We start from the raw sequence: 12,326 nt of genomic DNA on the forward strand, positions 1-12,326 counted from the left end.
TGTTCATGCCGATTATTTTTGCACTTTGTTCTCTTTTTTGCTTATATATTTTTCTATGTTTATATACATATTTTTCTTGACTTATGAATAAAATTTACATTTTTGTCACCAATAAACATATTATTATTATTATTATAAACACTTTCAAATTTTCACTCTGCGTCTTTTCCAAACTCTTCGATAGTTTTGTTAACTACTTTTCCTGTTATTATTTAAATACTCTCCTTTTATTTAGATTTAAGGAAAAATTCTGATTTTTTTCTAAAAACGTTTCTAAATCAAACATCTAAACTCTTCTTTAATTTTTTTGATAAAAGCATCCTTGATTATTTTATAAACTTTTTTCCAGATGCAATTATTTTCTAGCTTCTACTAAATATTGTTTTTTAAACTCTTCTTATAACTACTCTATATTTTCCAAATTTTTCTTTAAATTTCACTCTGCGTCTTTTCCAAATTCTTTGATAGTTTCTCTCAGAGTTTTTCGGTTATTTTTTGGCATTGTTTTTGGGTTGTGCTCTAAAATTTTCTTAAGATTTTTTTCTGATTCTTTTCTAAAATCGTTTCTAAAACACAAATTTATATGATTTTTTTATATATTCTTCTCCAGATGAGCTTCTTTACAATCATTTTCTATATTCCGCTAAACATTCTTTTATAAACACTTAGAAACCTCCTTTAGATTCCTCTCTGCGTCATTTTCAAATTCTTCGATGGTTTCTTTCAGAAGTCTACAATTATTTTTTGGCCTAGTTTCTGTACTCTTCACTAAATTTTTCTTATAATTTTTCTGATTCTTTCCTAAAGCAGTTTCTAAATTAAAAATCTACATTCTTTTTCACATTATTTTACAAAACCATTTTTTGATTAATTGTTTTATAAATTCTTCTCCATATGCTTTTTTATATTTATTTTCTACATTCTACTAAACAATCTTTTATATACTCTTATTTTACATTCTTCGAACTCACCTGTACAGATTTTACTCTACGTCTCTTCCTAACTTTTCATTGATTTAAAATAGTTTCTATATTCTTCCTAAATTTTTCTAAATTTAGATCTTTCTTTAGATAATTTTTTTAAATCCGTCTTTAAATTTTTCTATAATTAGTTCCCCAAATGCTTTTTTACCATCACTTTTTAGAACCTTCTAAACAAACTTTTATAAATACTTTGTTTCACATTTTCCGAACTCTCTTTTAGATTCCACTCTGCTTTTTTTCAAATACTTCGATAGTTTCCTTTAAAATGTTTCCAGTTATTTTCTGAGATTGTATGTGTACTTTCCTCTAGATTATTTTTAACATTTTTTTCTGATTTTATTTTAAAGCCGTTCCTAATACAGAAATCTACTCTCTTTTTTAAATTATTTTGTAAAACCATCTTTTGATTAATTAATTGTTTTATAATTTCTTCTCCAAATGTTTCTTTACAATTATTTTCTAGATTCTACTAAACATTTTTTCAAAATACTCTTCTTTTACATTCTCCGAACTCTCTTTTATAGATTCTACTCTGCCTCCCTTCCTAACTTTTCAATAGTTTAGAATTTACAATTTTGATTGTTATTTTTTGCATTCTTTCTGTATTCTTTTCTAAATTTTTCTTAAAATTCTTTTCTAAAAAAAATCTGGACCTTTCTTTAGATTCTTCTAATTTTCCTAACTCTTTTTTAGGTTCCACTCTTATCTTTTTCAAATTTTTCAGTTATTTTATGGGATTGTTTGTATACTGTGCTTTAGATTTTTCTTAGTATTTTTTTCTGCGTTTGTAAAAAAAAATTTTTCCAGATTATTTTGTAAAACTATCTTTTGATTAATTATTTTATAAATTCTCCATATGCGACTTTACAATTATTATCTAAATTCAACTAAACATTCTTTTATAAAATTTTATATTCACCGAACTTTCCTTTATAGATTTTACTCTGCGCCTTTTCCTAACTTTTCGAGAGTATAGATTATAATTTTTTCTGAATTTTTTTAGCATTGTTTCTGTATTCTCTTGAAGATTTTTCTTAAAATTCATTTTAGATTCTTTTCTAAAGCCGTTTTTAATTAAAAAAGCTAGACTCTTCTTTAGATTATTTTTTAAACCTATCTTTAGATTTTTTTCTAACTTCTCCAGATGCATTTTTACTTTATTTTTAGATTTTTATATACTTATGTTTTACATTTTTATCTACTTCTAAATTTTTCTTCATTTTCTAAATATTTTTTTAGATTCATTTTGCGTCTTTTCAAAGTTCTTCTTTAATTTCGTTTAGAATTATTGTTCCCGATTATTTTTAGCACTGCCTGTCTCTCTTCTAAATTTTTCTTAAAAGTTTTTCTGATTATTTTCAAAGTTTCTAGGTTTCTAGGTTAAAAATTTGGATCTTGATTTTTTTTTGCATTCTTAAAATTATCTTTTTGATTCTACTTTGCGTGTTTTCTACATTTTTCTCCAGTTTTGTTTTGATTTTTTTAAATATTTTCTAAATTGTGTCTGTACTTTTCTCTAGATTTTTATTGAGCGATTCTTCTCTCATTTTTTTCCAAACTTGTTTGTAGATGTGAAATCTACACACTTCTTTAGATCATTATTATGTTACGTTATCTTATAAACTCTTATAACTCTGTTTAGATTTTACTCTTTTTCCAAATTTTTTTACAGTTTTGTTGTTACAAATTACAACATTTGAACAAATATTCTTTAATAATTCTTTCCCTAGTATTGCTCTAAAAGTTCTTTACTGTTTTCCCAATTAAAACACAGGTTAGAGAGCAACTTTCCTTTAAGTTTTCTTTGGAATTTTCTTTTTAATTGGTTGTAACACCTTGACACACTGCAATTTAAACGAATGAGCGTTATTTTTGGATTTTGTCCATTTAAATGCAAGACAAAGGTGAAATCCAATTTTAGAATGCAATTGCAGTCGTGCAAGATCTATCATGTGATTCAGTGATGTCATCTGGTTGGGTAATAGCCGTCCAATAATAGTGCTGAATCAGATACGATCTGCTTCACGTGGTAAATATTTATTAACGCAATGAATGGACTCACGACCTAAACGATGTCTAAACGGATAACAAAGACCAGAACGGAGAAATCAAATTTTTACACCAATTTTTTTTCCAGGGGGATTCCCCTGAGTTGGTGGCTCACAATACTCCAAATCAACCTAGGCTTAACTATACAATACACTCCAGTGGACCTCACGGGAAATGGAGATGGGGAATGTGCCCTTCTTCTAAGTGGTCCTCCTAGAAGTAGTCACTTTGACTACTCCCTCAACTTACTCAGAGGAAGTCCGTTGTAAGTACAGTCACGGTAAAAAAGAATGACACCTCAACCAACGGGCCGTATACAGGGTGTCTCAGCTAAGATTTTCGAGCCTGATATCTCAGATAATTGTCAACGGATTTTTATGAAATTTAAAATGCAGATATTTTAGTAGATAAAGATTAAAATCAAATTAATGTAACAACTCAAGTCTTTAAAACGTAATTTCAACATGACTTTTTAAAATGTTAGGCTTTTTAAGACTTATATTGAAAAAATTATCGTCAGTGAAAAATGCTGTCAGAAAAAACTCGTTCGTGGAAGACGTCTGTTTCGCGAGAAAAATGAGAAACAAACTGTTAAACGTGAGTACAGATGCAAAAGCGTAGATCTCTATGAGACAAATGAGCACTACCATTGAATTTTGGTCACTCCTACTCACAGAAACGTAACTGTCACGCAAGGGACATTTCACAATTATCTCTCACCCATACAAAGTTAAAAAACAATATTTTTGACTTACTTTTGGTACTGGATGCTTTAATTTTTTCAAAAAGGACTAAAAGACTGAACAACAACTGAAAAATTCTAGAGGCTTGAACATTCTGGACTTTGGAAATGTTTCGTACACTGCTGATTGGATTGTCTTCAAAAGCTTAAATTACAGCCCCAACTATTGCTTCGTTTCCAGTGACGTGTTTTGTCCTCATTCGATTTAGTTCAGGTACGCTTCCTGTGTCTTCAAATTATTGACGATTCTTTGAATTTTAAATTTCATAAATAACATTTCACAAAAAGTCCAACGACACTTTCCATGGGCGAATATTAATTCCTTTTTCAACAACACAAAAATTTTTGCCACTGTTGTTGGTTTTTAAAGTAATTTCACCAAATTAAAACCATTTTACTTTTCTGACAGCATACACACTTTTGACAGTTTTTTTCAGTGGTACACAAAATGCCGCATAGAAATGTTTCATCAATTGTTTCAAAAGGTGACTGCCCAAATTACTATCAAAATTTGGATTAAGTTTTTAACAACAAAATTTAATTTTTTTTCTTGGATCAGCCGAGCAATTTGGTTAATTTTTTGTGTGGCCATTTATTTTTCGGGGTTTAATGATCCAACGGTAATTTGGCTTTATTTTAAATAAAAAAAATCTGTTTTAAAATTTCATTTTTTAACTTGAGGTCATTTTTTTGCTCCTAATTGAAAGACTACCTCCTAAAATATGTGCATTATAAATTTCCTAACAATCCGTTGACAAATAATAATAATAATAATAATAATAATTTATTTCTATCAATTTATAGAGATGTAGTAACAAAATTGATACGAAAAACGTCAGTATTATACACAGAAATAACAATAACATAAAAATAATTTTAAGACATAAGTCAAAAAACCTGTCTGTGATAGAATTCGTTTAAAGTATATGGTTCGAGATCCAAAATGTAGTCAAATATTTTCTTTTTAAATAAATTACAAGGTGTGCACAGGTAAACTATTGTATAGTTTTATTCCTGCATAATGAGAATTTTTTTCCGTCAGCGTAAGTTTATGTCTTGGATACTCTAAGTCTACTTTGCGAGTGTTGTACTTATGGCCGTTAGTGACATTAAATAGTAGATTCTGTTTAAAGAAAAATAAAAGTAATCTATATATGTATAAACCAGTTACTGTCACAAAGTTATTGCTTTTAAAGATGTTTCATTATATTTTAAGTTAAACATAGTTCTCATGACTTTTTTTGAGCAACAAATACTTTTGATATCTTTCCACTTTGCCCCCAAAATATTATACCGTAGCTTAGTAATGATTGAAAATTTGCGAAGTATATTATTCTTAGTTGTTCAATGTTAATGTATTTTTTTAAAACACGTATTGTAAAATGTACTGAGTTTAATTTTTTTAATAAATTATCTATATGATTAGTCCAGCTTAACTTATGGTCAATGCATATTCCCAGAAAATTAGTTTTCTCTATTAATTCAATTTCTTTAGATGATATTACAATTTTATTCGGTTTCTCTGTATTCTTGTGATTACATATTACAAAATGAATGCCGTTGGTTTTTTCAAAATTTAACACTAATTTATTTTCTTTAGTCCAGTTTATTACCTTATTCATGCATATCTTTGCTTCTTTCATTGTATCTGTCATATTTTCACCCCAAATTAATATGTTTGTGTCATCAGCAAAGTTAACTGCACTATTGTTGTCTGAGGCTGTTAAAATGTTTAATAGGTCGTTTATATAAATTACGAAAAATAAAGGCCCTAGTATACTACCTTGAGGTACACCTTGTTTAATTAGAAGTTTATTTGATATATATACGGTACTGTTCTTTGTTATTATGACCTGCTGATACCTATTATTAAGATAAGATCTGATCAAATTTAACATAATTCTTTAATATAGTTATTAGGATATTATGATATTGGCAATCGAAGGCTTTGGAGAAATCTAAGAAAATTCCAAGAACCACCATTTTTTCTTCTAATTTATCTAACAGAGCATTAGTGAAGCTAAATATAGCTGAGTCAACAGATTTCCCTTTAATGTACTGTTGGGATGAATTCATTAAATAGTTAGTAATTCTGGAAGATATAACAGTTTCAAAAATTTTAGAAAACGATGGCAGCAGACTTATTGGCCTATAATTTGATATTAATGTTGGGTCACCTTTTTTGTATATATCGTTTTAATTGTTCTGGGAAAATTCCATAATCTAAAAGTTTTGAATAACAAAAGACAAAGGTGCGCTAATTTCTTCATTACAGGATTTAATTATGTTATTAGATATTTCGTCAAAGCCTGTGCTTTTCTTATTTTTTAAATTTTGAATTATAGTAATAATTTCTTGACTAGTAACTGGGTATACGTAGATAGTTTTAGCATTGGATGAGATCGTATTATTATTTGACTTACTTCGAACAAAGGGCCCTGAATTAATGAAATACTGGTTAATGTCATTAATAATGTGCTTAGGATCACCTCCGATTTGAATTTCACAACATTTTTTACTTCTGCCACAAATTTTGTTAACAATATTCCAAGCACATTTTGATTTATTGTCTGCATTTTGCATCCGTTGTCCATAGTAATTTTTACGTGCCGCTCGTAGAGCCATGTCGTATTTTTTTTTTCAAATACTTATAAAAAATAACATATTTATCGTCACACTTACTTATCACAGATAACAAATCTAGATAATATTTATAATATTTTACTTTAGGATCATTTTTATAAATATTTTCTTGTTTTTTTACTTTTAACATTGAAAATATTTATAAAATTGCTCCATTGAGCATTGATATCATTGCGATTACATGCATATACTTTTTCCCAACACGTTTTAGCTATAACATGTTTCAATTTTATTTCGTTTTGTTCACTTAAAATTCTAATGTTTTTTACTGCATCAGTATTATTAGTATTATTTTTATTCTCGTAGTTAGCTGAGACATTAACTCGAAAGTCTTAGCTGAAACACCCTGTAGTCATAAATTTCAACAAACAGGTTCATTTACAAACGGTCCACAATATCAAGCAGGTTTGTGGCTGCGATTTTAGGGGTGTCATTCTTTTTGGTGGTGACTGTACCGCCAATAATTTTTTTTCCCAAAAATAGAGAATATAATGGTCCACACACTTGCATCACCTACGACGCTGTCAATGCTGCGTATCTTGATGCCCGCAAAAGGATACGTAAGTGTTACCAACTCGAAAAAAAATTTTTTTTGAAAAAAAATTTCAGACATTGCTCAACCACATGGCGACTGGAAGCCTGAAGATGTGGCAACTGTTGGTGAACTTCTTCTGGACATTTCGATAAATCTGGCACGAACGTGAGTCCTAGATTTTTTTTTGAAATATTTTTTTATTATTATTTTTAGGTACGGTTTGAGTTATGAAGACATCGAGAAAGGTCTCCCTCTGATTGACACTAGCAAGACTTTGATCCGTGAGGTGTGCCCCCCTTATTTGTCCAATGTGGAATGTCGTGCTGGCAAATACCGACGATTTGATGGCCTTTGTAACAATTTGGAGCACCCGACTTGGGGGGCCACCAACACTCCGTTTACAAGGTAAAACCATCTTTACCCACAAAAAATCCTATTAAGTTATCTAAAGGAAAGGCTAATTAAGGCAGAATTTCACTCTTGGGCAAAAAAATAATGTATTCAAATAATTTCGTGGCTATTAATTCAACAGTTTATAACAGGATTTACAGGTATTTACATTGAAAAGCCGCTGTAAAAATTCACAATTAATTTGAATAATGATCCCGTGTAAATTTAAATGTGATTAAAATTAGTACGGAGTTTCTTCAATAAATGCCACTTGTGTGAAGAAAGTTCACATAAATTAATTGATTGATGTGATAAAGGATACGATATATCCTAGTCAAGTGATAATAATAGCTTAGTCTGCAGCTAGTCACGACTTTATTGATTGTGAATTAGATATGTGCGAAAATTCTTAGCCTTGAATGGAGAAAGAAATTCGGTTTTTTAATTGGAACCGCAATTATGAATGGCACATGTGTATTACGTTAGAGTACGCTTGTGTTAATTATGGGTAGTCAGTGGCGTGGAAATTTATGATGCAAATTAATCAAATCTCTTAGAAATGTTTTTTGCTAAATGAATACCTTGTTCTTAATTACTACTAAACAGTAATGGATCCAGACTGTTTTGTGCCACTTTCGAGAAATCTTTGAACAAGTCAAAAAAAATTAAAAATGATGTGTCGATCATTCTGTGATTAGAATCCTTGACTCTACATCTGGCAGCTAATTATTAATTGTGAGTTCTATCTAAATAACTTAGGTGGATATTTAGTAATTTATTAGCAAAGGTTTTCAAATGTTCCTAAGTAATGTTTTTGTCAAAAACTAACAGTAATTTGCCATGACACTTGAGCAGAGCTTTCTTTGTTGTGAAACCAAAAGTAGTTTCACAAAAACTTTGGTGCAACTCCTTTTAGTAAATTTTTAGGAGTTGTATTGGCAGTATTGGGCTAGGTGTCATCAGTCATCACTGTAATTTAGTGTGTGATCTGTCAACAGCGTCAAGTCGTTTATTGATATAGCCCGAATAATTAACAAAATTAGGAAGAAATTGTTTGAACAGATTTTGATAAGTTAAACTAAACAAACAAAAATAAAAAATAGAAAAAATAGTATATTACAACATTTGTTTTATAAGACTTATTTGTGGCACTCATTCGATTGAAGCACTCCTTTGTCGTGCTCCAAAATTATTCGTGTCACAATAGAACGTTTTATAAAACTCGTATAATGACTACCAATGTGCAAATATTGATTAAGAAAATAAGCATATTTTGCTTTAGAATGATATAATAAATCATATTTCGATTATATAACGTTTTAATATATATTTATTAATTTAATCAATATTATTATTTTTAATTAACTTATATTTATTATAAGAAAGCTAAGAAACGATTATTAGTTTTTGTGTTATAGTAAAAAGTACTAAAAGATGTTTTACCTTTAATTTGTTTTATAGTTGTAATGTGGATTCACCTTTTGGTAATCTTTTTAAAAACGATAAAAAGTTTGAGTTAAATTTAAAGAAAAATACAAACTTTCTGTTCTTTTTTCATAAAATGTTTCATAAAAATTCTTAATTAGTTGTTATGTTAATCTTGTCATGCAAATAATATCTCTTCATTTAATTAATTTTTAATTGTTAATCTGAAAATGAATAATTTAACTGCAAAAACAACTTTATTGCCAAATTTACAGACTGAAAGAAAAGTAACGATCAAAATTTTTATCTTTTTTTTTTAATAATCCTCGAAAAGGACGATTTTATATTTTCAAATGCCACATAGTGTCATTTATGATGTCATTAGTTTTTGAGTTGTGATGTCATTCCTAATTTTTTTAAATGACAACCGACACTTTTGTTAACTATTTACTGTTTTAAAAAGTACACGTCTATCTTTCTGGTAATAAGAAAAAAATTTAATTTAAAATAAAAACTATTGATTGTTAAACACAATTATCTTTTTGTACTTGAGTTATTTTAGAAGCGGCAATTTTTTTATATATTTTTTTAAATTAGCATGAAAACATTTAATGTGACACCTAAACACAAAAAAAAATAAACAGAAAATAAAAACAAAAAAAAATTACCTTTCATAGAAAAAAGCTAGAACAAAAACAAAACTCTTTGTATAATTTATAACTATTCTTCTTCTTTTGACTTTTTTTATATTTATTTTTATTTTTTAATGTGTGCTATGTCAGTAACCATTTAAAAAAATAAAATCGACCTGATCGAGGTTTTTTTAATGATATATTAGAGATATGTAAATTTTGTGCGTTACTTTTGGTTCAGTCTGTAAATAAAAAAAGTAATAAAAAAATTAAAGAAGTAAAGAGACATTTACAAAACGGTCGTGAGTTGTAATTATATTGTATTCTCTTATTGATTTTATTATTATTATTAGTATAATATCGATAGTCCGTTCTTCCAACTTTCTAGCACTGTGATGGAAGCGTTCATGAGATTTAAAAAAAAGTCTTAAAAATAACTTTCTTGGTCAAAATTCTCGAACCATATGTTCCTCGCCGTTTCGAAAGCCCAAAAATCCATATTAGACTTATTTTTTTATTAAAAAAATGCAATAGTTCTTGTTTCTTATAATAAATAACAATTACAAATACATAAAATAAAAAAGTTTCAAAATAAGAAGTGTAACGTGGAAAAAGTCACATAAAAAGGCAAAGTTGTCATCAAAAATTTACTACCTTTATAGTTCAAGGTTCGAGTATACTGCAGCGTTTCCATTATTTCTTGCCATTTCTTAGACTGATCGGCCCCTTATATGCCGACGGCATGACAGCCCCCCGCATCAGCGTAACCGGAAGAAACCTTCCTCTATCCCGTGTCGTCTCCCGCACTATGCATCCAGATGAAGGTTTCCACGATCACGCCGGTACCGTCATGGTCATTGCATGGGGACAATTTATCGACCATGACTACACTCTCACTGCAACTCCATTAGGTAACTTATTCCTCCACATTACTTTACAAAAATTCGATGAAAACAAAATTTTTTTGATATACAGTGTGACCCAGAAGTGTGTGTAATCGGTCTATAACTTTTTTGTTACTTGAAATATTACTATGCCGTTTTAATTATTTAATAGATCTACTTAAATAACACAAACTGAAAATATTTTTATTATACACTGAGTGTTGTATACAGGGTGGTGAACCAAAGTTATAAAAATCAAATGGAACATTCTATATATTTTTGCATTTTATGATTTAATTTTATATTAACTATTACGGATCTATCTCTTTTCCTTTCGGAATTATTCAACTTTTCGTTATAAAAAAGACCTTTTTTTAAATCATTGCGAAGTCGCCTATGAAGATTTTCCGATAAATTTGCAACAGGAAAGCTCAGAATATCCTAGTTTTAGCAATAATCGACTTTTACTTGAAACACATAGGTAATGTACAAGTGTGCCAAAATGCAAAAAAATGAATACCAAATTTTTTTTCAAGTGGAACACCATGTACTTTTTTACATGTATCGATAGCATTTTTTATAAGTTTTCTAACGATTTGCGGTTTATATAGCAAATTAGAAATATTTCTTCAAGTATTCAAAAAAAATCCTTTTTTTATTTATTTTATCATTACTTCTTGATGAGTAAAATTCATTTATGTATTAAGTAATAATTAAATTACTAATGTAATTAGACACTTTAGTACTCATCAAAAAATTAATTATCATCTGACTTATCAGATTTTGGGATAACAAAGTTTCTTGTAATAAAATATTTTTGTTGAAAAATTTCGAAAAATGTTTTAAATTTGTTATACAAAGCCTATACCATCAGAAAGCTTATGCAAAATGCTGTCGATACGTATAAAAAATACATGGTGTTCCATTTTCCATTTATTTAACTTTTTCTGTTTTGTGTGACACATTTTCATGTCCGTTTTTTTAGAAAATAATTTTGGTCAAAACCACATCCCGGTATCGTCTTTTGTTTTCGGATTATAAAAAAAAGTTGGCATTTTAGCGAAACCTTAGAAAAATCATATCTTTCCTATTATAAAAGATACACATTTGAAACAAAGACATTATGCAGGTACTTTTTCACAGAGAATTTAATAATGTTATCAGCAATTTATTGAAATTATTTATTACATTTATAATTTCATATTAAATTTAAATATATTTTTTTTTGTTTTGATATGTTTATTTCGCATTTTCTTTATAGTAGACCATGAGAAAATTTTGAATTTTCAATTAAAACTGTGAAAAACATATCTCAACAAGTATTTATAATTTGATGATTTTTTAAACACTAATTAATTTAAAAACAGCATAATATATTATTATTAGATCAAATTTCTGCGATCAATAAAAATTATTTGTTTTTAGAGTTAAAATGGCAAGCTTGCATTGTCATTCTATTTTCTAATTAAACATGAAATGTCGGAAAAAGAAAATTTTATTAATTGTATGTATGATTGCCTATCATTAATTAATCATTTTACAAAAAATATCAATACAAACACCAAAATTAAATCCCATCTGCGGTAAAAAATACATCACATTATCAACGTCACCTCCACTACATTTCACTAAATCATAAAAAAAGTGTTGTCAAATGGTAGTGACACACCGTTTTCAATTTTCTGCACATTTTTGATATAATTAAAATCTGCGACGATCATATATTTGTTCAAATTAAAATACCATTAACATGAATCTGGGAAATATACGCACAGGAAATATGGGCACCAGAAAAAAGCGCACAAGGAAAAAAACGCACAAAGAAAAAAGCGCACATGGAAAAAAGCGCACATGGAATAAATCGCACCTGTGTACCGGGTAAAAGTACATACTATAATGTATAAAAAGTCTAAAATAGCAAAGATACAAAAGTCACAAAACACTACATAAAAAATACACATTTAATACAACTAACACTTACTTTGCTGTTTTATTTACTTAGATTTTAAATACCAAAAATAAAAACCATCTAATTTTAACCCA

General features: G+C 28.3%; 1 protein-coding gene across 1 annotated transcript in view; it reads left to right on the forward strand.

Moving 5' to 3' along the window:
* Nucleotides 1-12,326, forward strand: part of cysu (Curly Su) — a 63,753-nt gene that overhangs the window by 39,574 nt on the left and 11,853 nt on the right. Inside the window, exons 2-6 of the mRNA XM_008200360.3 lie at nt 3,121-3,297; nt 6,901-6,977; nt 7,027-7,117; nt 7,166-7,357; nt 10,114-10,310. Coding sequence (XP_008198582.2) covers nt 3,121-3,297; nt 6,901-6,977; nt 7,027-7,117; nt 7,166-7,357; nt 10,114-10,310 — 734 coding nt within the window. The remainder of the gene's footprint in view (nt 1-3,120; nt 3,298-6,900; nt 6,978-7,026; nt 7,118-7,165; nt 7,358-10,113; nt 10,311-12,326) is intronic.

The sequence above is a fragment of the Tribolium castaneum genome, chromosome 7, assembly GCF_031307605.1.
Source record: "Tribolium castaneum strain GA2 chromosome 7, icTriCast1.1, whole genome shotgun sequence".
Taxonomy (NCBI): Eukaryota; Metazoa; Arthropoda; class Insecta; order Coleoptera; family Tenebrionidae; genus Tribolium; species Tribolium castaneum.